The 27,413-nt window shown below is 41.5% G+C and overlaps 1 protein-coding gene across 1 annotated transcript in view; it reads left to right on the top strand.

Moving 5' to 3' along the window:
* Nucleotides 1-27,413, top strand: part of LOC124613330 (hemicentin-2-like) — a 793,017-nt gene that overhangs the window by 530,090 nt on the left and 235,514 nt on the right. Inside the window, exon 4 of the mRNA XM_047142026.1 lies at nucleotides 20,056-20,166. Coding sequence (XP_046997982.1) covers nucleotides 20,056-20,166 — 111 coding nt within the window. The remainder of the gene's footprint in view (nucleotides 1-20,055; nucleotides 20,167-27,413) is intronic.

Genomic DNA, 27,413 nt, shown 5'->3' with positions numbered 1-27,413 from the left:
TCTGGAAATACATTTCTTTCTGCGAACTTGACGAGTAGAGATAATTTGTGATTATCGTCCAGCGAGGAATCACTGGTAAGGAAGTATAAAAATAGAATAAATGACGTCTTCTCAAACAATTTATCTAAATTTTACACCAAAGTTGCACTGCCATGTGCCTACTTGAATGAAACAGATAATGCAAATCAATGATTAAGCTAATCCTCCAAGGGAATGCTTCAGGACTAAGCGTTACAAACAGAGTTTCCTTGACTCAGCTCACAGGTTTTACAATAATCTAGAACTTAATTTCAAAACACACGCATTAATAAAGGGAATTCGCCTTGAAATAAATAATATGTAAAATTACAAACCTTACAAAACTGGAAGAAAAACAACTCGGTGAACAGGAAGTATGCCACATAGGTCATGACCAACTTAATAAAACTGAGTAAACGACTATATTAAACCTTAAATCTCAAACAGCAAATCGCGATACGCATAAGGCGAAGCTTAAGCTTCACTAGTAAATTATTGAGTTTGAAATTGATTGACGGATTATGGCCCTGGTAATCCACAGCAAGTAATGCTCTCATTGGTCCACTGTATCGGCAATACAAGGACAGTAACTAAATTACACCCAAAATTTCCAGTAATGAGATAAAAGCGAAGATATAACACGATAGCGGCCAAACTTAATCACAGCAGAGGCACACATATCAGAGAGCGAGCAATACTGACAGCAAAATTTTCCAGTTATGGTCCCTGGATACGTGGAAACGATGAGGGCAAAACTACCAGCCTCCAGGTCCGCGAAGCATCGACAAACAGGGAAGTGCAAATCCACTGAAGGTTGTGGGAGGACATCGTCGATGAAGAAGAGTGATTACCACTACCCAAAGGAGTGACAAGTCGACCTTGGCACAAACAGAACTAACGGCCGAAGGGCTGTTACGCGCAAAACCCCAGGCGCGATACAGTAACGCTGCGCCACTGCTGTCCATTCTCACCTCACAGCCCAGTGCCGGCCTATTTCAAACTCCCTGAGCCAGCGATCGTCTACGAAAACTATAAGTTAAATTCGCGCCACCTATTGGCACGCCAGTGAAAGAAGGCAACGGGAAGACAGAAATAAAGTGAACTGGAGCTGCTACGGCTCAAAAATGTACCACGGAGTGTTCCTGTAAAATTACCTTTTAGTATGGCATATGATACAGCAGATACGACGTCATAAAAGCTTAGATGTGTCAGAAACTAGCTTATCTTGAAATAGAGATTTCATTTTCTTAAAGAATATATGTCGAGTGGGTTGTATTGATCAAAATGTTACACAAAAAGAAATTAAGTGGACTTCCTGTGTCGAAAGTACCTGCAAATTATGCAGACAACATTAAGCAAGATTTATACAAATCGTATGACACGATACACGCCCTAAACGGTACTATAATATTATTCTTGTAATCTTTTCGTGCGATGAAGGCAGCAGAACTGTGGCACATTCCTCTTCGAATACCACGTAACAAAATTTTCATCAAAGCGAAAAGCTGTTTATTCTGGGCAACCTCACCAGCGATAAATCATGTTGTGTAATAAAATCGCTTCAATTGTGAAATCCTTTTATTCTTGGGCAATGCGGTTTCGCACTACTTACATCTACACCTAAAACTGGACACGATATACACTGCAGGGAAAAAAATCGCTGTACCAATATGGAGTTGCGCGACGTAAACGAAAGTTGGTATACGTGTTCCTGAATCTGAAAGATGATGTTTATTTAAGTTTCGTGCCAGTCTCAAAAGAGTCATACTCATAGCGCCATTATGTGAATGTAATTCTAGTTTGCTTTAAATACGCGCTGTAACGGTCGTAATCTTTAGTTACCTTTGCTACTGGACGTGGTGAGTTGATGTTAGCCAAGAATGCTTTTAAGACAATAAAGACATTCTTATGAACGAGGTAGTGTAGTAGGGCTCCGAGTAGTTGGACGTTCGCCCTGCGACACTGCAGAAAAACTTGACAGGAATGTAGTCACTGTACATGATTACTGGTAGCGATTTTATTGCTGAACGTGATTTGCTTACGAGATGTCACAGAAGCAACGCCATCGCTCTTTGAGAGACTAATGTTTAAATTCTTTACTATCTACTTTAAGCTGTTTTTTCGTCTTATTTTCCTGACAGTGCATCTTTAATTTTATTTCCGTAGTAGTATGCTGTCATCAGTAGGCGAGAAGTTGAACTCTGTAATGTGTCTCGCGTGCTTCTGTTTTACAGAATTGCTGAGATTGTTCCAGCTGGGGGGGGGGGGGGGGGGGGTTGGGGGGGAGGGGGGTTCTTTTCAATTTTGCAAAAAGCTACTCTTGATCTTCGGTGTAGTTACGGATCATTGCATCAAGTCAAACCATTGAGAGGAGCTGCAACAGAGGACCACTCTTCGTCAGTACATCTGTCCATACTGCGGTGTGTCGCTGTTAACATAGAACTAACACAGGAAGAAAAAAAAACCCTGACCGAACTGATCAATACTGAATGCTAGTTTGAGGGCAAAGAGTAATGTGGGCATCGATGTTGTAAACAGTAGTTGGAGCGAACAGAACGGCTTTTGTTTCCAAATGAAACATAGTGTGCATCCCGTCAATATTTACGCTGTTGTGTATATATTTTCAGTGCAACACACCTACAACGATAAATTGGGCAGAGAAATCGAACGAAATTCAATTATTTTGCAACGAGTCCCTGTGACCACGGTTCTGTTACGACATGGAACTCAGAAAATGTCCCTGAAGGTACAATGAAAGTTATTAGGTGGAGTTCTAATTCACCAGCTATTGTTTTGTTTACAGATGCACCGATGTTTCATATTACGCTTCCAACAAAGCTGTGTCTTTTATTTGCCTGTCCTTTTACGGATTTCCTTTTGATATCTCCCACAGGTGTTAATACAATGCGACATAGAACTAAAGTTCACAATCTTGTTCAAATGGTTCAAATGGCGGACTGAAGCGCCTAGAACCGCTCGACCACAGTGGCCGACCACAAACTTGTAATCGAATACTGTCGCGTAATGGAGACCGAAGCGTAGTTGGCGTAGATTTTGTTTTTCGACTTTCTATTGTTTTGCAGAATACCTGGAGAGATTCTGGTAAGCGCGGCGGATAGCTTAACTTTTTGGATACAAAGTCATTTTGGATTAGTTCATTAAATACGTGTCTAGGTTACTACGCACACTTTTCTTAAAAGCTTACAACCAGGCGAAATAATGGCAGGTGCGGTGTTAATTGGGGATTCCCTAGGGGGTTTTGGTATTAGCTGATATGTATGGGGATACTTAGAGGGAACAAAGCGGTTATCGAGGAAAAACCTTTTATTTTATCACAGTTTTTGGTAACTGCCTTTTCGAAGAATAAATTGTTGAAAAAATTAATTTCTCGTGGAGGAAAACACTTGAAGATAATTAGAATCGCTTAAATTTGCATACAATAGCATGAACTCCAATGTAGGAACAAACAATGAATCCTTAGAGGAAAATAAATTCTACTTATTAATGTAGCAGTTAGATGTTTATACACGTTCAGCTCAAAGTTTTTAATCAACTATTCGTTTATTTGAGTAGGTGGGTTAGATTTCCTCACAGCTGAATCATCCTTGTCTTGCCATTCTCAATTTTACCCCTTTTGACCACGGTGGGCATGTCAGTCTCTTTGCCATCTGTTTTGACAATATTTCCACGATGCTGGCGAATACGATAATACACCAAATAGAGTTATTTACGTCGAATTCATGGTGATCAGGAAACGCTTCAGGTTGTGGGAGATTCGTTGTTGGTCTTGTTCTATGTGGTCTGCTGGTATTCTTTCAAGATTCCCCAGGATTCGTGAGAACTGTTTAATCTGAATCCCACCTTCGTCTAGCGAAGAGGCTGAGAGTCAGACCTTTTCGCAATGGAAAGGTTTTTCCAGCCTCTGAATTGTCATTAAAGGAGATCAAGCTGTCGTCATGTACAGCCTAGCTAATGTGTGACACACCGCCATCAGAATCATCAGAACACAATTCAAATTGAAGTTTTCTGGGATTTTTTTAATTCGACTTTTGAACCATAACGATGTCTCCCTTTTTGAGTGTACATGGCGTCTTCTCCTTATTGGCGCTATCAGTCTCGATTCTATCCTTGATGGGTCTGTCTGCTAGGATAGCAGTAACCCCTCTCATTCCACCGTGGTTTCGCTTCTGTTGTCGCCCGGCTGTGGGAAGAGAACGAATTTCTTTTGGGGTGATGTGTATTCATTCATTTTTTTAAGTGACTCCGTGTCTAGCTGTACCCCACGGTGATATCAAAACGAAACGAATAGTACACAACTCCAGACAACAGAAACAAAAGATTATGATGCATGCGTGCAACGACAAAGAACCAATCTTTCAAAAACCGCCATCAGTAGCTCGTCATTTCGATCCACAGCTTCACCAGAACAGAAACAACTTTACGAAAAAAATACTCATCAGTCAGAAAAACAACGAAAAACGTGAGTTTCCTTCGTGACTCTTCCAAGCGGACTGAAGTTACGATGGATAGTGCACCTTTTGCGTACTCTTTACCATCACGGTGACAAGCACTTTAATTCAGAGGTGGCAGGAAATCGAAGTTGACTGCCAACTATCCCCTTATGCCAGCTAACTCCTGTCTCCACTATTTTAATTTTCTTACTAGAATTGTAGTGCATTTAGCTACATTTATAAGCCAGCTATAAATAGATATTACATCAGGATTTAATTTTATCTACTTGCAGTGATTCTTACCTGTAGACAGTAGAACTATCAGCGAACAATGTGGAAGAGCTGCTTCGTCTATCTACAAATCGAAAACAGTCACACAGGATTGCTCTTTCTTACAGGTAACCACCCTCATACGCCCTGTTGGATATCCGTCGACGATATGAAACAAGATCGTACGCCATTAGGAAACATGGAAGTTAGACGTTTACTAAATATATTTACTTACAAGATGTTGTGCATATAGACACTGGGTTTTGTTCCTCACGACTGGGTTCTCCTGTAGCTAGGTTGGTAATTAGAGAGAAACTTTATTCCAGCTCATTTGTTGGTGCTTATAATACGACATAGGTCTCTGCAGTAGATGGAAATTAGGGCTATTGATCTACACCTTTGTGCGTAGATTTTCCTAGCCTTCTCATTATGAGTAGTCTAGGACAAGGAAAAAATGATTCTATGCAGAAGCTAAGAAGAAATTTAGTGTGGGCCTAATGCCGTGTTCTCCATGAGTGTTCTTAATATTACGGGGGGGAGTTGGAAAAGAAGTTTCCCCTCTCAACTGTGGGCCGAGGTGTGTCATATGGGCGAAAGATGACACGGCAGGTGAATGCGCACGTGCAAGACACCGATACCCCATTGGGTATAGGTCGACCGCGATCAAGCACATGGCGCTGTCATTGTGCTGCGCAAAGCGGTGGCCAGCCGCACAGTCTTTTTCCGGAGCTATGGCGAGAAGTTGCGTTTTGGAGTCGTGGTCAAATGCGGAAGTGAGAGCTCTTATCCGCTATGAATGCGCACGTGGAGTGTCAGGCACAGAAATTCATAACCGCCTTGTTGAGGTGCATGGGTCAGGTGTGATGTCGAGGCAAATGGTGCGGAGATGCTGCCTGTAATTCAGTGATGGACGTCAGCAAGTGCTGGACATACCGAGACCTGGACGGACGCGGAAATGCAGATGCAAATGTCAGGAAGGTGGATGACATGATTTCAGCGAACCGGCGTGTCACCATCGACGGAGTAGCGGCAGAACTTGGGATCCGACATGAGCGATCTCACAAGATCATCCATGACATTCTTCGATACAGGAAGGTGTCAGCACCATGGGTGCCCCACCAACTGAGTCAGACACTTATGGAACAACGCATGGAGTTCAGCCTGGAACAGATAGTACTTAGCCATGAATCTGCCAATGACCTTCAGTTTCTGATTGTGACGGGGGATGAAACGTGGGTCCACCATTACACGTCCGAATCGAAGGCGGCATCCATGGAGTGGAAACATCCGTCATCACCTGTCCGAAAGAAGTTCAAAAGCACTCCGTATGCAGGTAAAGTGCTACTCACCGTTTTCTGGGACGCCAAAGGAGTTCTACTGCAGGACTTTCTGGAGGATGCAACCATCAATGCTGTGCGGTACTGTGCCACTCTGTCTAAATTGAAACAAGTGATTCGGAAAAAGCGTCCTGGTCTTCTCAGATCTGGCGTTCTGCTGTTGGATGACAATGCGAGACCACACACGGTGACATCAACGCAAAACCATATTGCGTCTCTTGGTTGGGAGCGCCTACGCCATCCGCCTTACAGTCCGGATCTCGCACCAAGTAACTTCCATCTGTTTCCTGCTTTGAAGAAGGCTGTCGGAGGAAGGCGCTTTGGCATCAGTGCTGACGTCCAACAAGCCGTTCAACGCTTCTTCCGTATGCAACGCCCTGATTTTTTCCTGGAAGGCTTTTTGAAGCTTATAAAGCAGTGTGACAAATGTCTCCATCTACTTGGAAATTATCTAGAAAAATAAAGGTATGTCTTATCTTTAATGTCTCATTCTCTCTTTTTTTTCCTTTCACACACAACTCTGACCACAGTCGACAGGGGAAACTTATTTTCCAACTTCCCCTCGTATTTCCAATACTGGAAGTATTTCACTCGAGGAGTGAGCGGAGGGAAGACTTCAAATATTAGTATGGTAACAGCATTTCCTTGAGTGACGTCACAATGAAGTGTGTAATTTCGTGTTTAAACATAGTGTATCACGACATCAGCTTCAGCATTAGGCTGATCTGCCGAAGATTTTGTCGAAAAATTTACTCCTGCAATCAGTTTTTGATAAAACTTCTTGGCATTATATCAAAGACGTCGTCAGTACTTGCATGCTCTGCATCAACTACAGACGGAAACTTAAATCTAAGTTCTGACTACAATTTACAGTTTATTAATTCACTACTGCGGCATCCGGGGAGCTGAACTACGTAATTTCCGAGAAGTTCTATCAGTGACTGCGTAACATAATTTTGTCTGAAAGCATAGTTAACATTTTATTATTTACCTTTTATAAGGCATTAGACTATTTTCTACTAACTGGGAAGAAAGACAGTCTCTGAGTAGGTGCCAAGACTAACAGTGTAGCCACGGCGTTTCCCTCTGCCCCACCCCATAATTACAGATGGTGAGATTTTGCTGTAGGTCACGATGCCCCTCACACAGGAATATCAGTTTCACATGGTTGGCTGGCAAGAAACTTTTGCAGAGTTCTTGTTCTTCGTACATGTCGCTACTTAGTGCTGTGAACGAGAACATTGGTAGGAAGAAATGGACTTCTCTTCTGATATATGTGGATATCATGAGTACGGTGTGGTAAATGAGGAGGAAGCCATTGATCTTATTTTCTTTGTAGTACTTAAAAGATGGAATGAAAAGTGAATTATTACAATCACCATTATTTCTTTACTGAAATACGGAAGTCTCGAATTCGTAGTCGGATAAGATTAATTTTACGGCTCATAAACTCTTGTATCGCTACGCATTATTAACTGAGGAGTTCTCTGGAACAACGACTATACTGAAACCCAAATCATCAATAATTCTTAGATAATACTTCATATATTCTACAGCCACAATATTTCCTCCTTATTTCACTAAAATTACTCCATGTCCTAGTGTTCAAAAGGACCGACAGAACAATTTAAACCGTTTGGTGCTCTGTATCTAAATGTCGACATATTTCAGTTAAATCGTTGTTCCGGAGAACGCCTCAGTCACAGAGTAGGTCACGATGAAACCCAGCAACGACAATATTACAGGAAAGTTAGGCTCAAGAGACACGCGAACCGCAAACAAGAAACGTCTGTTTTTAAGGACGACTCTAGATGAATTCAAATTATCTGTAATAATTTTTGTCCATGTCGCCTCCGTTAAACTTGAGGTTTCCAAAGGAATCCAGTAACACAGTGCACAGCAAAAACGTATTTAGAAGTTAAAATTCGTTAAAAAGTGCGTCACGTTTACATATTTTTTCATCTCTCGTAGCCGCAAACTGACAACATTAGTGTGATTTACCTTTTTGTATTTCTGGTAAACATTGGTACAAAGTTATTGCATGCATTGTGATTTTAACAGGGCCATCTGCCTATTAAACAAAGACGGAAAGGTACATTTTCGTTAAAAAAATACCTGCGCATTTCATTCAACAAAAGAATAAATGATTTCCATACAAACAGTATGATATGTTTCAGTTATGTGGAGCCCAGGAAGCAGCAGTACGTGGAAGTACGAAAAAGCAGAACCGGATCTGGTACCATTTACGGGGAAGGAATTTTAGATAAATATTTAGCGGCAAAATGAAATTGAGTTTACTTTTGTGTGTCACTACCGGACGTATAAACACATCTCGAAATAATACGAGTGACAACTGTGAAAACAGCCAGGCAGTGCGATAAAGAGATTAACGCCACTATTAATGGTATATTTTTCTTCCATTGATTTAGGGAAACGCTTTGTAAATTTATTTGAATGAGTTGCCTGTTGCCCGAGATAACACTGTTTGATGGGACCACGTTAGTTTTGCCAATAGCCACCTTACAATGTGGCTGCAGAGTAACCACCAGGCTGTGATATATACACTTACCTTCAATTGTGAAGCTGTCGTCAGTTTCTTTCAATCGATTTTTTGTTATAATACTGCTTACTTTTAAACGTCTAATATTCACTACATCAAATGCCCTCTTTTTCTCTTTAATCCGACCCTAAGGCGGAAACAAACTATTACCGCACAAGATATTACAGTAATACCTCTTAGTATTCTTACCTTCAGTTTGTAACTTCAAGGATTTTGTAATGTAGGACGATTTTCAATTCAACCCAATTTTCCGTCTTCGTAGTGTATCATGAATTATTTGTGAAATGAACTTAAAACTTATTATAAAATGTCGTACAATGAAATTGATCTATTAACAACTGATATTAACCGAGGAGCATTATTTTAATTAAACCCTATTTAAACCAATATTACATCGTACAGAGTTCTGTCAGCCGAAGAATCTAGGAACATTCAGATGTTCGAATGAATACATTTTAGGATCGTGCTCTGTTGATCCGTCGACTGTGTGTTACCAGGGACTTGTGAATGTGCCCATTTGCCTACATAAACTATTTGCAAGACGTTGTCTATGTTACGCACATGTATTTTTCCGAGAAGTTAAGCATATTTACAAATTTTATGCGAAGAATAAAAACGCCTAATATTAGGACTTAAAGATTGTTACTTTTCTCCAAAAATGTGCGCTTTATTCAATAGCACCATTTTCGATAACGATCCGTAGCCAGAGATTTTTTCCAGCTTTTAATGAAGTGCAAATTGAAAGGAGGTCGCAGTTATTATTGGTTGCCGAATCCTTCTGTTATGATTTCTAACATCTTGGCAGTAGAAGCTGATGTACATACTATTACTGCAAATAACATCAAACATAGAAACGTCTTGGCAGATACAAATTGTGTGTCGGGCCGAGAGTGGTATTAGGGACCATTACCTTCGTGGGAAAGTAATTCTACGAGTTCTAGTCCTGCAACTTTCGCAGGAGAGTTCGTGTGGAGTTTGGAAGGTAGAAGATGAGGTAGTGGTTAAAGTACACCTATGAGAAGGGGTTATTTGTCGTGCTAGGGTAGATGAGTCGACAGAGCACTTGCCAGGTAAAATAAAGTTCCCGAGTTCGAGTCTAGGTCCGGCATACACTTTTGATCTTTCAAGTAGTTTCATATCAACGTACGCTCCACTACAGAGTGAAAATTTTCTTCTGGAAACATCAAACATTGTAACGAAGAACTCACGCAGGATTTATGGTGGGCTGAGTATTATTATTTTCATAGGTTTAGGAGGGGAAAAGGCAACCGAAAACGATTTGTTAGAAGACAAAACTGTAAAATAGTGAAATACTAATGCTATTAGATTAAAGTTGCTACTTCCTAACTGTTTCGTAATACGTTGCAAGTACTGGCTACGTTCCGAACGCTTCAATCTTTAGCTAACAGATGAGACATCGTTTAACTCACACAACACCGACGGTTGTGGTTTCTGTCCACTTTTTGAAAATATTGTAATCTATTAATGAACATTATACTTTAAAAATTTTAAAAATTAGTTGCTGTTTTTAACTATTTCTTATACCAGATTTCGCAACTGTTCAGAATTTTTCAGTGAAACGTAATACAAAAATTTAAATCTTAATAGTGAATGTGACTTCGCAACAAATGTCATATTCATATTTTCAAGTTCAGAAGCCTTCTTATCCATTTATGCATCTTTAAAATGTCTGTTGTGACCATAGCTCAATGACTGTTAACGAAATCTATTTTATTAAAAAGTTTTTACTGATGATTATAAAGGCCCTTCGATTCTGTCTACACATTATGGAAAATGCGTCGATATTCCTAAGGGATGTTTTCGGGTTCTGAATCATACCTACAGTACATACATCAGTACCTGCGTAAAAAGGATGTTATCAATAAAAGTTAACAACAAATAACGATTTTTTAAAAATATTTTTGTGTTGGGCACATAGTGCCATTCCCATCCCCCCCCCCCCCATCAGCCCCCCCCCCCCCGCCACCCCCCCACGCCCTCCCCCCCCGCCCCCTCCCCCTGGTAGGAGGCGTTATGGAAAATGCGTTGCTATTGCTAGGGATAAGGCGTCTTGCGTGGCAACACATAAAAAGATTTTAGTCAGTCAGGGACAACATTTCAGCCCTAGCCACTTCAGGGTTCGTAGCTCTAGACGCAGTAAAGAATGTGTTATATGCTGCGCTTTGAGTTTCAAAACAAAAGGGCAAAAAGGCGATACAGCATGTGCACAAAAAATGTAGTAAAGTGCGTGCCTGGGAACGGAGAGATCGCATGACTGAATCCGGACAATGTGGGGAGTCGTTAGGAACGATAAATGATTACGATTACACGTCATATTCTATTTCCTTTTCCCACAGAGATAACTGGGTTAGCTTAGGGACCCGCCGTCTCCGCAGCTGCGCCAAATTGTTGTAAGAGGCGTAATCGGTCATTGAGCCACACGAAATAAATTACCTAAGAATTTAAGCAGTTTTTCATCCTACTGTGTCGTATACCCACAATAAGTAAAATATCTTTATTTCCTATCCTTAATGATTTTGTAGCTTTAAATGCTACCTCTGTCGCAAAGCATTTGTCTTCCTTGTATGTAGCATACTATCCCATCATGATTCACGTTGCATTCGTTAGTCATAGTAACGACTTTCACTCCGGTCTATTATCTATGTAATCAGTATCTTAATTGGTAGCGCACCAATCGTTAGTTTACGAACGCTTTTCATCGTGAATGTCGATGTTTCACTATCATGTGTTAAAACTGATGATCCTCCAGATTCTAAACTTTCCGAATCAGATACATCGTACTCATAGCGTTGATAACACTATATTGTTTACCAAAAGCACACGACACAAGTATTGTTCTGTCACACACCTCTCATACTGACCACACAGTTGTTTTCTTCAGCTGCCTGAATGCAAAATTAAACCAGCTGGTCCATGGCATCGTTGTTAATATGTATAATTTTCTTTTCGTCGTGTGTGTCGCTAGATTAAACTTGTTTTCAAACACCCCTGTGTTGTTCTTGTATATGATGTTGAAGTATATTCGTAGTAGAGACAAACTGAACGATATCATAAGCAGCTTGAAGATCATGCAGCGACGTTCTCTTAATTCATTTTCCTTGCTCTCAGTTTAAGAATATCAAAAATTTGTCGGTGGTTACTATGAATAGGATTGAAATTTTCAGCATCCTTGAATGATTCCTCTTTCAATTCTGAATGTTACACTTGCCTCAGTAGGTGTAACGAAAGATTTGTCATTGATGAATAAATTCTTCAGTCATTACATACGATGTCTTGAAGTACATATTGCCAAAATCTTTAGATTCGAGACTAAGTAGTAATTTATGCTGTACCTCGGTTCTATAATTTCGATCACCTCGTACAAATATTCAATTAACTCCCGAATTCAATTCGTTCCTTCGTTTGATTTACTTCGATTCTTTTATCTTATTTTGTTATGCGCACTGTACGTAGCAGAGACAAGGCTAAAGATTTGGTGCCTCTTGTCTGTCTCCTTCCGTATGATCAGAATATTGCCAGCATTGTTACGGTTTTGGGAAATTCTTTCACAGTTATGCTGTTGATAATTTAGCAAGTATCTTTTGTATTGATATTTGAGCACTTTCAGTTATTGTTGTTGAACCACTGTTTATAGGTGCTTTCCGTTTGTTCATTGGTCGATTAACGTTCTAGAGCTCATATCGCATAAAAGCAAGACTGAAATCATTTTGATTTTAAATGATTATCTAATGAGGTATGTTATCATATTATTTGAACGCTCACAAACGTTTCTTTCTGCTGTTCTACCTGACATCTATACGGGCGAAACGGAATTTCTTTCCGTATCCATTTCTTCGCACGCCTTCAATTTTCAATGTTTTTTCTTTTCATATTTTGAGTTTACTTTCGCACATCTGCTCAAAGATATTTTCGATTGGTTTGGTCCAAAGCATCATATGCTATACTTTTCGTTTTAGACACTTGTCCTCTTATCAACATACCTTTTCCAGCCTGACATCTTCTTTCCCTTCGATTTCGTAATACAGCTACAGCTTTTGATGTTTACATACGCTGACGAAAAAAATTGCAACAACAAGCAAAATTGTGACAAACTAAAGTTGGTAGGCATATTTATATATCTGAAAGATGTCAGTATCTATTCGCACTAGTAGCGTCGTTATGAAGATGCAATTCAGGTTTCTTTTAAATACACGCTGTGACGATCGCGAGCATTAGTTACCTTTGAGAATGGAAGTCTTGAGCTGATGTTAGTCGAGAATGCCTTTAAGGCAACAAAAATGCCATTACCAACACATCAGTAAGTTTGAACGAGAACGTGTGACAGGATTATGAGAAGCTGGATTTTCCTTCTCCGATACTGCGAAAAGTCTTGGCAGGAATGCAGCCACTGTACTTGACTGCTGGTAGCGGTGGTCACGATAACGTACTGTCGCAAGACGACCGGGCTCCGGACGCCCGTGTGGCTTTACCAAGAGGGAAGACGATCGTGTTTGGCGTATGGATCTGGCGTGTCGTACTGCATCTGCATCAGTTTGAGCAGCACCACAGCGACACAAGGAACTGTTACTAATCTGTTACTTTAAGGTCAGCTCCAATCCAGATGCCCTGTAGCGTGCATCCCATTGACCGCATATCACTGCCATTTGCTAGTTCAGTGCGCTACAATCTCGAACCGCGTGACCGCTACGGTCGCAGGTTAGAATCCTGCCTCGGTCATGGATGTGTGTGACGTCCTTAGTTTAGTTAGGTTTAAGTAGTTCTAAGTTCTAGGGGACTGATGACCTCAGAAGTTAAGTCCCATAGCGCTCAGAGCCATTTGAACCATTTTTTGTTAGTTCAGTGGTTTCATGCAAGAGCTCCGGGAGGACGGGGTTGAAGTGTATTATGTTTTCTGATGAAAGCTACTTCTTCCTCGGTGCCCGTGATGGCCGTATGTTAGTTAGAAGGACGTCAGATGAGGACCTCCTACCAACTTGTCTGCATGTACACCAACTAGACCTGCACAGGAGTTATCGTCTGGGACGTGATTTCATGGGACACCAGGGGCACTCTTGTGGTTATTCCACTCACGCTGTCAGTAAATTTCTACGTCAGTCTGGTGGTTCGACCTATTGTGCTGCCGTTCATGAACAGCATTCCAGGAGGCGTTTTACAACAGGTTAAAACTAGGCTGCCGGCCGCGGTGGTCTATCGGTTCTGGGCGCTCAGTCCGGAACCGCGGGACTGCTACGGTCGCAGGTTCGAATCCTGCCTCGGGCATGGATGTGTGTGATGTCCTTAGGTTAGTTAGGTTTAAGTAGTTCTAAGTTCTAGGGGACTGGTGACCTCAGAAGTTAAGTCCCATAGTGCTCAGAGCCATTTGAACCATTTTTTTTAGAGCTGGCCGACACACCACTGTTCTAACCCAACATGCTCTACATGGTGTCAACATGTTGCCTCGGTCTGCTCGATCATCAGATTTGTCTCCAATCGACATCATCGGCCGACAGCTCCAACTTCTTCCACAACCAGCACTAACCGTCCCTGCATTGACAGACCAAGTGCTACAGGCATGGAACTCCATCCCAAAAACCGACATCTTACGACTGTACGGCACAATACATGCGCGTTTGCAAGCTTTCGTTCAACATTCTGGCTGTTGCACCGGTTATTAATGTGCCAGGATTTCACACTTGCAATGCCTTATCTCGCGCTTACATTAACTCAGGATCTTGCGATGTTCCTGAGTTAAATATATTACACAGAGGAACGTAATCGCAAAATTTCATTTCTCTACATTATTTATTTTTTTGGTGTTGCAATTTTTTTGCGTTATTACGTATACGTGTTACATAACTCCACCATTCGTCTATGTGTAATGTTCAGGATGTGTTATCAACCTACTTTTGATACGGTTTGTCCCATGGAGATTTATTCTTAACACCAAAAAATTTATCTGATTTGTCCATTTAATGTCTTGCATCCCGATGCAGCTGCATATATCAACAGCTACTATTCTTTCAGAGCAAAAAGAGTCTCTGTCGCAAACGAGGCCGTTTTTGTTCTGAAACACTTTTAACTCGATTGCTGTATCAGCCAACCGCTATGGAATGGGAAATGGGAAAACCACCAGCTATTTATCGTGCACGTTTTACTCCTTCCACGTAACGCCTCACTCCAAATTATAACTAAAAGTTAAATTTTACATTCTTTTTCGTCAGAGAAACTTCTCTTGTTACTACTAGTCTACAATTTAAATCCTCTTTGCTTCTATCATCGTCAGTGTGTTTGATACCTTGAAAGTATCTAACCAAAATTGTATCCTTTTATTCAGTGAAAATATCATTGATAAGATTGTTCTAAATTAATTATTCAGCAAACCTGCATCTGACTGCGTCTGTGAACTTGTTTCTTGCACCCCTCCATTCTGCCACAAATGCAACATGTATTTTGACTCAGCAATAAAATTTAAGAGAATAATGCCGTTTGTGCGATGGCATTAAGATGGTACTGGAAAATTAACTTTTGGCCCTGATGTTTACTTGGTTCTTTCATTGGTGGGTAACTTTACTCTTTTTCATATTCAATTTAAGCATTGGATACAATGTTGATCTCAGTATACATATATTGTTAAAATTTTAAGTCATACACAAAACCTACATTTCCAACATTTTTGTAGCACGAAACAATCTTACAAAAATTTTTATCAAACGCTTACTGTGTCAAACCTTGGACATACAAATCCTAACTCTGAATATTATCTAACAAAACCAATTTGAAATCATTATATATCTTCTCTCATTTACGTGCTAAGGTTTGGTCTGGGGCAGCGAGCGCGACCTACCTTACAGCTGTCACCACACGTCTGCTTTCTCCGGGTACCTACCTGCGACTCCTCGGTTTTTTACTGCACGCGCCCGGCTCTCTTAACCATCAAAGAACCTTCTACTCAAAGATATTGTACTCGTTCCACCTTGCGGTTGGCAACTACCGACTATATTCTGGAGCTACCCCGATCAGACCTTAGCACATACCTTTCAACCTAAATAGCAAGACGTCTAGTAATTTTAGTTTCTCATTTTAGAATAATTTCTGTAGTATCAGTTGACATGACTGACCACTCCCCCTCCTTCCGTAGCTGCGTGCTAACTGTGGCTGACTGACATGTGTGAAATCCAGTTTCGATTCCTGGTACTGTCAGCGGTTTTTTTTTTCCGAGGTGGAAATGCTGGAAGGGGGCCACTCATCATAGCGAAGCTTACTGAGGACCTCCTTGACCTATTAGTAGTGGTTCCAAATTCAAGAAACACTACAGTAAACAGGAGAGCGGTGTGCTGACCACTTGCTCCTCCAATCGGATCTGATGACGCCATTGGAAGAGAGTGACATGGTGCTCTTTCAGGTCGGACTGGCGCGTCCAAGGCTAGAAAGCAGAAATTTACGGTTCATGTTATTGACGTGACTCGACTACAATAAACTGCCACGTTACTTTAGTCTTATAACTTGTTTGAAGGATTTTTATCCATAGCGTTCCAATGATTTTCCCCTTTCGTTTGTTGCCCCTGAAAAAATAACTGGAGCATTTTAACGTTTCGTCTTACTTACTTTTCCAAATTCATTATTATTATATGATAAAGAATCATGCAACTTCCTTATTCTATAACTACACTACAACAAACTCCTCCGAAATGCGTCAGAGTTGACTGAAAATCACGATTACACATTTGCATTACATTATTTTTAAAACGAAAACATTAGTTTTACCTTTTTAATGCAGCGAAATAGTGAAATGCAATATGCTGGTGTGACGTATCATTGAGGACAGCTCAGTGGCTGAGTAAATATATCTTGGATTTAACAAAAAAAAAAAAATGGTTCAAATGGCTCTGAGCACTATGGGACTCAACTGCTGAGGTCATTAGTCCCCTAGAATTTATAACTAATTAAACCTAACTAACCTAAGGACATCACAAACATCCACGCCCGAGGCAGGATTCGAACCTGCGACCGTAGCGGTCTTGCGGTTCCAGACTGCAGCGCCTTTAACCGCACGGCCACTTCGGCCGGCGTTGGACTTAACACTGTAACGTTTAAGATGTAGTCCGAAGTTCAATTTGAGTATGTGAAAAAATTTCACCGCCGTTCGGAGTCCTCGTTGACCTGTAGGTCTCCCTATAATAGTAGGTAAGTCGGTTCACGCGTATTTAGTAACGGATGGGATATAGCCTCCGAGAGAAACACTGCTGTGTTGAAACCAGGATTCTAGTTCAGGACGACTTTACCCTTCGTACATTGCAAATTAACTGAGTATATGTACAATCAATATGACACTGGACTCGCCATCAGGAGGACGTGGCTTCATATCTCGGTCCCGCCATCCCAGTTTACGAGTAATATCTTTTCCACCAACAGCTTAGGCCGAAAGCTAGGCTGCGCTGTAAATTCTTTCCCTCAGGGTTGTGCGAAATTTTGCCGCATTGCTACAGATCTCTTCATCCATAGGTCGTTACATCTTTAATATTTCTTGTTTCATCCCTAGCCCTTTAATTCGTTTTGAGCCGGTAGTGATTAAATCTTCATGCAGAAATAGGACTCGAAACCAAGCTCATCCCTAGCTTGAACTGTCTCTTATTCACTGAGCACTTCAGAGGCACAACATTTTAATTTACAGTGTTGGTTCCCCGCTAACTTGGAACGTACGAGCGTGGATGAAGGACTGGAACGTATAGAGATTGCACCGTAACTTCGGTCTCTGGTTGTAATATCTGGGAGATTTGCATTGTGTATAATATTTCATTGCATCCGCTGCGTTGAAAAAGGTGCAAACTTATGATACTTAAATTAGAAACATTTTCCATAAGCCATGCTCCACAGGTTGTAAAATAAAAAAAAAAAAAATCATGTCGAAGCCATTAACTACTGCTACAGAGATTCACTCTGGGTTACTACTAATTTTGACACTAAATCCTCATATCCAGCTCCCCGACTAATACAGAAAGAAGACGGACTGAACTCTGTTTAAAGTAGCGTACGGTTAAAGGCGCTGCAGTCTGGAACCGCAAGACCGCTACGGTCGCAGGTTCGAATCCTGCCTCGGGCATGGATGTTTGTGATGTCCTTAGGTTAGTTAGGTTTAACTAGTTCTAAGTTCTAGGGGACTAATGACCTCAGCAGTTGAGTCCCATAGTGCTCAGAGCCATTTGAACCATTTGAAAGTAGCGTAACGAGCACAATATTTCACCATGTAACTGGCTTCGCTTTCAGGTAACACCACCTGAGTGTCACTAAGTGCAAACAATCCCATGTACGAAACCATCAGTTTATGTCAAATTACTTAATTCGCCTACTATTGTTATTCATTGATACTAATACGATTACTCAAACAAAAAAATGTGATCATGTAGTCGATATCATATTTCCGTTTAATTGTAACATTCAACTACGTAAAACTGACAATATTGTTTCCAGAACGAGATTTTCATTGTGCATGGGAGTGGGAGGAGATTGAAACTTCCAGGCAGATTAAAAATGTGTGTCAGATCGAGACTAGAACTCGGGACTTTTGCCTTTCGCAGGCAAATGCTCTACCAACTGTGCTACCTACACATGACTTAGAACCCATCCTCACGGCCTTACTTCCACCCGTTTGGAAGGTTGGAGACCTGGTACTTGCCGAAGTGAAGGTGATAGGACGGGTCGTGAATCTGCCAGGAAGTATCTTAACTGAAATTTGCTAACGAAATACAGCTAGGACAATCTGACAGAACGTGATTAGCATTACTCGTATCTGCATCACAGTATTCACATAAAACATTTCAAAAAACCTGTGAAAAGTAATTTTTGTCGAAAATGGCCAAGAAAAGATTTCTTTAATGTATAACAAAAGCCACCCTCTTAGACTCCTCACCATCTAATAACGTCAGAAAAGCTGTGACCCTTTAAAATCTTTGTAACAGTGATAAGGATAGTGTAGGTATTGATGATTGCTGAGGAACTGAATGTCCTATCAACATGACAAGCCCATAAATGATCACGAGACTGAAGGATTACTGTACCAATAAGAGATTAGAGCTTAACACAAAAGTAAAAACCGCAATGCAACATTTTCTATGATGGTGTAAAAATTAAAGAATGATAAGGTTACATGGCTTTGTGATTCCATGACTAACCATTAAGACGCCCGAGTCTTTAAATGCAGTCATTCTGCAGTCTTTCACTCTTCTCTTGTCTTCTGCCTGGTTCGATGATGGCCAACACGACTTCCTCTCATATGCAAAAATATTCATTTCAGAGCAGCATCTGCACCCGTCATCCTCAATTGTTTGTTCACGTCATCTAAATAAGGTAGCCCACCACCGTCATAACCTTACATATTTACATGTATCCTATCGTCCTGTCCTTTCCTGTAGTCACTATTTCCACGTAAACTATTACTCGCCGGCTGCATGGTGAACCTTCAAAGTTATTACCTAACCTTCTGAATTAATTTCCAGATCACGCGCATAACACCTCATCTCCAACACTTCTTCTTTTGCTGTTTCACCACGGTCCACCATCCGCTACAATACTGTGCTCGAGGCGCATCGACTTACAAATTTATTCGTCAAATTGTGGATCATGTAAGCAACAGGAAACCTCTGGCTTCGTGTGTCGTACGCTGTTTTGTTTCCGAGGGAGTGGAACTCCAGCACATCGTCCACTACGTGGTCCCCATCTTTGAGACTTAGTCACTACTCTATTATCTACAGATCATCAATACATTCGTATTACTTTAATCTCAACCCATATTCGGTGCAACAGGTCATGAAACTCTCCCTCACTCCCACTGAGGACAGAAGTGTCACGTGCAAATCTTATCACCGATATCACTTTTCTTTAATATTAAACCAACTCCTGATCGTTTGTACCATTTCGCCTCTGCTTCTGCTACGTGCTGGTTAGCTAGTAAACAAGGAAGACTTTCTAACCCCTTTTTCAGTCGGAGAACTGCTCCTTTCAACTTCCATTCCTATCTGTCTACCTTGGTTCCTGTACATATCCAATATTAGCCGCCTTTATCTGTACTTAATAGTGAGCGTATGGCATTGGTGGCCGCCGCTCCACAAGTCCTTTAACGCCACTACGGCGACTTGCGACTGAATGAGGACGAAATGATGATGAAAGACACACAACACCCAGCCATGCCGAGGCAAAGAAAATCCCTGACCCCGCCTGGAATCGAACACGGGACCTCATGAGCGGGAAGCGAGAACGCTACTGCAAGACCACGAGCCGCCGGCAACTGTACTTGATTACCATTCGTATGAGAATAGAGTCGTTAAGAAAAAAAACTAAAAATGAATAATAAAGTTTCTGTTTTATGTTCAGCTGCTCGTCATGACGCACAGTGTTTCAGCACACGGTGACGTTACTGTTGCAGTACCGCCCCACCAGCTGCTGGTGTACGACAGCTCCGGCCGAGAGGTGGTGGGCGCGGTCAGCGGCCTACTGGAGGGCAACGACCTCGTGCTGACCTGCGAGGTGCGCGGAGGTGAGTCTCGGCCTGCTCGGCTTCTCTCCGTGTTTCTACATGCTAAGACGCTGCTTTCCCCTAACTGAGTGACGAATTTCCCGCTACTTGTCGTACGTAACGAAGGAAGTGCGTGACCTAGAACGCTCGTGCTGCACGAAAACGTACTTAGAATATAAATCGCACATCCCTGAAACAGTGGCATGAGACTTTCGCATGAAAAACTGCACGTCTTACCACGAGAGACATTTGCAAAATCACCAGTTCAAGGTCTAAGAGAAGAAATTCGGTAATGCAAAGAAAAAGTGAAAATTATATGATGATTTTGGTGCGTGGGGCGGTCAGCAGCGTTATTGTCAGCGTCCGAAAAAATTCCCAATCTTTACACAATATACTCCCGCTATTCTCCTGAATTATGATGCAACGATGAGGACAAACTAAACACCCAGTCCCAGGGCGGAGAAAATCCCCGACCCGGTCGGGAATCGAACCCGGGACGCTGTGATCCAAAGAAAAAGTCTAGATATTATCAGAACAAAACACACATAATTCATTGTCATCATTTACTGATACATTTTGCCCTGCTTAAAATAATTACACTATTTGACTAACATACTTTTCCAACTGCCATGACAATATTTCACACTTTTTCATTCTTCAAAGTGCAGGTGTGGTTTTTCGATGAAGTTGTCAAAGCAATGTGAAACAGAACAGTGACTAAAGCCAAATTTTCGTATTCAGTATGCCTTCTGAATTCAAGCAGTCTAATACTAGACGCCCCGTTAAATACATTTTCACACGATGATACCGGTAAATCAAATTCATAACTGCCTTTTGCCAAGATTACATCGATGCTGTTATCCAAATATATAAATTATTTGGCGGACAGGATGAGCTGCAATCTCCGGTTGCTTGCAGATGATGCCTTGGTGTACAATAAGGTGTCGAAGTTGAGAGACTGTAGGAAGGTACAAGATAGCATAAGCGGAATTTGTAGTTCAAAAAATGGCTCTGAGCACTATGGGACTCAACTGCTGAGGTCATTAGTCCCCTAGAACTTAGAACTACTTAAACCTAACTAACCTAAGGACATCACACACATCCATGCCCGAGGCAAGATTCGAACCTGCGACCGTAGCGGTCGCGCGGTTCCAGACTGTAGGGCCAGAACCGCTCGGTCACCAGCGGCCGGCGAATTTGTAGTTGGTGTAATGAATGGCAGCTAGCTAAAAATGTGGTAAGATGTAAGTTGATGCGGATGAGTAGGAAAGTCAAATCTGTAATGTTCGGATACGGTATTATCAACGACCTGCTTGACATAATCACGAATTTTAAATATCTAGGCGTAACATTGCAAAACGATATGAAATGGAGCGAGCATTTGAGGATTCTCCTAGGTAAGGCGATGGTCGACTTTTGTTTATTTAGAGGATTCTAGGACGGAGTGGTGCTCTTGTAAAGGAGCCTCCATATAGGACTGTGGTGCGACCTGTTCTTGAGTACTACTCCAGTGTTTTGGATCGTTACCAGTTCGGCGTGATGGGAGACACCGAAGCAATCCAGAGGCGGGCTGCTAGATTTGCTACTGATAGGTTCGAGTAACACGTAAGCGGTATGGAGATTCTTTGGGAACTCAAATGGGAATTTCTGGAGGGAAGTCGACCTTCCTCTCGAGAGATGCTATTGGCCCTATTATATCCAACGCCGGTTTACGTACCCAAGCGACACAAGCCGTCACTTGGGGCGCCAAGCTGATACGTGCGCCCAGCTGCGAGATTTGTGCTTATCACAGTTAGTAGGGAAATTTGACGCGGTTGAAAGCGTGCAAGCGGAAAGGGGGGAGGCCGGGTGCCAAATGATAAGTCGCTTGTAGGAAAAAATTTTCTGGATCCGTCCCGGATTATGTCGATATTTTGTCCCTCCACGTTACTGCAGTTCCTCTCTCAAGGGCTTGAACAGAAGATCATTCTATCGTGGGAAGATGCGCAGTTTGGCATGTGAATGGGTCTTACTACTGCTTCGGGCTGAACGAATTAGGTTCTAAGCTCATTTGCGTGGGGTTCTGAGGGTTTGAGTTCACGCACTTAGCTTTTAAGACTTGATATGTAATTGAAGTTGTATTTGTGCGTCGAACGAACCATGTCAGAAATAAGCAAGGTGTGGAATATATAATACGATGCTTTATATTTCACTGCCGAAAAATACCTAGAAAATTCAAAATGACAAAATGTTGAAAATACGCTCCTTGGCGCCCAAAATCGTGGTCTGTAGTACCCATACTAAAAACCAATCACGTAACTGAAAAAAATATGTTACACATATTGATGGGAGACCAAGAAACATTTACTGAATGCTACACCACGTTTCAAAGCGTCATGGAGCTATGGCACTATTTTTCAATATAGTCACGAAGTCTGAGTAAGCAACGGTCCGAAAGTTCCAACCGTCGTTCAGCTGATCGACGATACAAATTCGCTCAATGGTCAGGCAGACATTCGAGATTTGTTGAGTCTTCTTCGGAAACACTGTTTCCCCCAGATACTGTTTCAGACTGCCGGAAACATAGAAATCGCCTGGTGCATCATGTGGATTTTACGGCAGAACAGAATCTTCGGCGTTTCTGCGGCCTTGATGAAAATACTAAAACCATCTCACTACGGCAGCGTATGACATTCATTCGGTCGACACATCACCACTATTCGATGGTGCATCTGTGTACAATAGAGACGTTTTGTCCACATGAATCATATTGCCCCGGGTACGTCAGCACTGGAATACGTTTCTATCTTCCACGCCATTTCCTTTCCACAGTGTGATTGTACCTGTTATCCGTACCACGGCAAAACTGTGTATATAAGATACGCGGAACATGTTCTCTTTTCGGACAACACGCCACTGATGTTGCGTAATTACCTTAGCGTAGGACGGCATGTTAAGCTGCTCTCTAAAATTTCTACGTAGGTTAATTTCTCCATTGGAAGATTTCGATTCACTGCCCATGGGCTTCTAGGATATTATCCTTACGCAACACCTTTCAGGTGACTCCCAGTAAAATTCGATCCCAAGGTCTAGAAGATGTAATGGTTGGATCTATTTAATCATATTTCTCATTACACTTGACTACAATGTGCACAAATACAGTTATTCGCTAACGTTAAATGTCTCATACATAGGAATGGTTTTGATTACTTCAGTGTATCCAATCATATTCGTATGACCGTTTGATGGAATCATTTAGTTCATCGGTGATCTCTTCAAAACCACATCGGTTAGAGAAAATGTGGACAATACTTTTTAGCTGATTATCGTAAATCCACACAAGAAAAATAATAATACAGCCCATGATGCTTGGTTACCTTATTGTACTGATGTTCCTCAGAATGCTTTGTAATCTACGGCTGGCTGAAATGGATAGGATACGGCTGTGGATAGTGTGGCACCGCGATTTTTGCTATTCATAAGTATCCAGTAAACTAATATGTTGCTATATTACAGACCTCTTCAAACATTTATACACAGAGACACTCAACTCATCGTTAACAAGGAAAGACGCTGGTTTCCTAGTCAAATCTGCTAGCCAGCGCATATAATGCAACTTGTTAAAATGTGATTTTTAAAATAAGTTAAGCCAGAAGACCCTAACATAGGTAGATCATCCGCCAAAAGAAAATGCCATGTCGGACAGAACTGCGCACTATCTGGAGGGAAGTAACTGTAATTTCATCCTCTCCCTCCGATGACGAGAAAGAATGTCGTCACATCTCGGTCCTCACTTTGATCGTCTGTGGACTGTTGTTTCATTCACCCACATTGACTTATAACATCTTAGTTCAACAGCGAAAAGGTTTAGGAGTGACATTTTTAAATTTTGTAACTCCTTTGGGATCCGTTTGCTACTAAATCAGATTGCTCGATAGATTTGACTACAGTGTGCTTAAGTACATATCTTTTCTGACATAAACTGCCTCAAAGACATGAACTGCTCTGATTGATGCAGTGCATCCAATAATAATGGTAATATGGTATATTCATGACAGCTGTCTCGGTCTGACTGCGATTACATTTTTTTTTTTTTTTTTTTTTTTTTTTTTGCTTTCGTTGTATCTGCCATGAAGTTTGCTGTGACCATAACTACTTTTGCTAAGTTTATTATATAAAAGACAATTTTGTCTCTGTATACATATTCCTTATTTTCTAAAATGTTGACACTCTTACTTGATCACGTATGCATGCATACTCTTAGATAAATTATCATAATTATCAATTACATCTTCCCACCTTTATTCATTGTGCCTTTGGAACTATTTATCTATGTTTCTCCTTGAACCTTCAGAATACATGGTGTATTGAAGTTGTGAATGAGTTTAGACCTGTCCTCGTTACTTGATAAAATGTAGTTAGTTTGTCTTCTCATTAGGTGTTCTTCAACTAATTATCTACTGCATTTATTCTGGAAGAATGTGCGAAGGACATTCATGTTGTTCTTGGCCTATTCTAGTAACATATGACATTCGTTATTTACTATTTTATTCGTGACTATAATGTTCATCAGCTGTGATATATATATATATATATATATATATATATATATATATATCACAGCTTATATATATATATATATATATACACTAGGTGGTTACAATTAATCTTTCCTTACTTAACATGTTATAATGTGGAAACTAATTACCAAACGAGTACTAAACTTGGTAGAATTAATGTCCAGAGTATGCGGTGCATGATTTCCATGTGTCACAGCGCCCACGTACAGTTGCAACTATGGCCACCACGTGCCGTGATCAGTCATCTTGATTCACAGTCTCACACACCTGAACTGTCGCAGTGCACTTGACATGTCAACATCAGCTTGGACAAAAGAAGCAGCGCATTATTGGTGAAGCCCTACTATCAAAACAACAGTAATGCTGCAGCTGCACTTCGAGAATATTGCCAGCTCAAAGGATTGCGGAAGGGTCCTTTTTCTCCATCTACTGTGCAGAGCATGATGAAGTTCGGATCAACTGGAGAACTGGACATCGCTCCGGGAAGAGGCCGACGACCAGTTGCACCGCAGGAGGTTTATGGAATTGCTGTTGCAATGGCAGACAAAGCCACACACAATTCCAACTCTTCTTACAGTGCGCCTGTTGTCTCACCAAGTTGAACGTCCCGTGGTCCATTGCAAGGAAGGCGCTTAAACCGTTCTCAAATGATATCTGTGCAAGATATATATTGTACTGCAGCCTCCACCACAGGGCGCACAACGACGTGTTGCCCACACTCTCCACTTTTTCGTAAGGACTGAAGTTGATAAGAGCTCGCCATGGGCCATCCTATGGGCAGACGAGACTCGTTTTTCTCTGGGGGGGAGGGAGGGGGGGAGGTGAGGTCAATACACAGGATTCACCTCCAGTAGCTGTGACACAGTCCTCTGCATGGTGAAGGTGTCACCGTATTATGTGGCTCCACGGCTTCGTTCATCATTGGCCCATTCTTTTTTGAAGAAGTCGGGCTCAAGGACCAACAACGTATAGTGTGACTGGCCAGCGTTACTGCCATATGTTTCGCCTGCATGTCGAACACGCCTTAGAGGCGAGAGACGCATAGAACTTAATACTTTTCATGCTGGATAGGACACCACCGCACATTGCTCGTGAAGTTCACTTGCTTCTCCGAAACACATTTGGAAACGATCGAATTATCAGCCGATCGTTTCCAAATGCTTGGCCGGCACAATCGCTTGGTCTCACTCCCTGTAATTTCTGGTTGTGAGGCTATCTGAAGGACAATGTTTACCAGGCGTACAAACACACATGTGCTGATCTGAAGCGCAGCAAGAGAGGTAGCTAGCATACCTACGGACATGCTTCGTTTTGCTGTGCAAAATATAATCCTACGCTTTCAGTCTCTTCTAGACACTGAAGGGCACCATATTGAGCACATTTTTAGCAGTAATGGTACGAGTATATAATGGACTGGTTTAGCGTAGCAGCTCATTAAAAGAGTTTCAGTTTCAGTCCCTGACATTAATGCTACCAAGTTTGGTCCTCGTACTGTAATAAGTTTCCGTGTTATAATGTCGTAAATAGGAAAAGTTTAATTATAACTACCCGGTATATTTCAGAATAAAATTATTCGTTACTTGACTGTACCGTTTAAGACAAATTAATCTGTCGTCTTCAGAACCTTAGCATTGGTTTACCTTTTCCTTGCTGCTGGTGCAATAGCTTGACAGATACATAGATGGCCGCGCGTGATAGCCGTGCGGTCTCAGTGCCTTGCCACAGTTCGCGCGGCTCCCCTGTCAGAGGTTCGAAACCTCTCTCGGGCATGTGTGAGTGTGTGTGTGTGTGTGTGTGTGTGTGTGTGTGTTGTCCTTAGCGTAAGTTAGTTTAAGTTAGATTAAGTAGTGTGTAAGCCGAGGGACCGACGACCTCAGCAGTTTGGTCCAAGCCGGCCGAAGTGGCCGTGCGGTTAAAGGCGCTGCAGTCTGGAACCGCAAGACCGCTACGGTCGCAGGTTCGAATCCTGCCTCTGGCATGGATGTTTGTGATGTCCTTAGGTTAGTTAGGTTTAACTAGTTCTAAGTTCTAGGGGACTAATGACCTCAGCAGTTGAGTCCCATAGTGCTTAGTGCTCAGAGCCAGTTTGGTCCAATAGCAATTTACTAAAAATCTCCAAAAAATACATGGATGTGACTAAGTTAATGTAAAATGTTAATCTGCCTTTACAATAATCATCTAAAACATGTACATTTTTGGGCATATTATGCCATTATGCTCTTGTGAAGAAGATATTGATATCCACTAAACCAATACTAAGCTTCTGATGGTGACAAATTGTTGTTATTGTTGTGGTATTCAGTTCAGAGACTGGTTTGATGCAGCTCTCTATGCTACTCTATCTTGTGCAAGCTTCTTCATCTCCGAGTAACTACTGCAACCTACATCCTTCTGAATCTGTTTAGTGTATTCATGCCTTGGTCTCCCTCTACGTTTTTTACCCTCCTCGCTTCGCTCCAATCCTGAATTGATCATCCCTTGATGCCTCAGTACGAGACCTCGCAACGGATCCCTTCTTCTAGTCAAGTTGTGCCACAAATTCCTCTTCTCCCCAGTTCTATTCAGTACCTCTTCATTAGTTACGTGACCTACCCACCTAATCATCAGAATTCTCCTGTAGCATCACATTTCGAAAACTTCTATTCTCTTTTTGTCTAAACTATTTAAAGTCCACGTTTCACTTCCATATATGACTACACTCCATACAAA

Source organism: Schistocerca americana, chromosome 4 (assembly GCF_021461395.2).
Source record: "Schistocerca americana isolate TAMUIC-IGC-003095 chromosome 4, iqSchAmer2.1, whole genome shotgun sequence".
NCBI lineage: Eukaryota > Metazoa > Arthropoda > Insecta > Orthoptera > Acrididae > Schistocerca > Schistocerca americana.
Note: the sequence above shows the minus strand (reverse complement) of the source record. Positions and strands in the feature narration are given on the sequence as shown.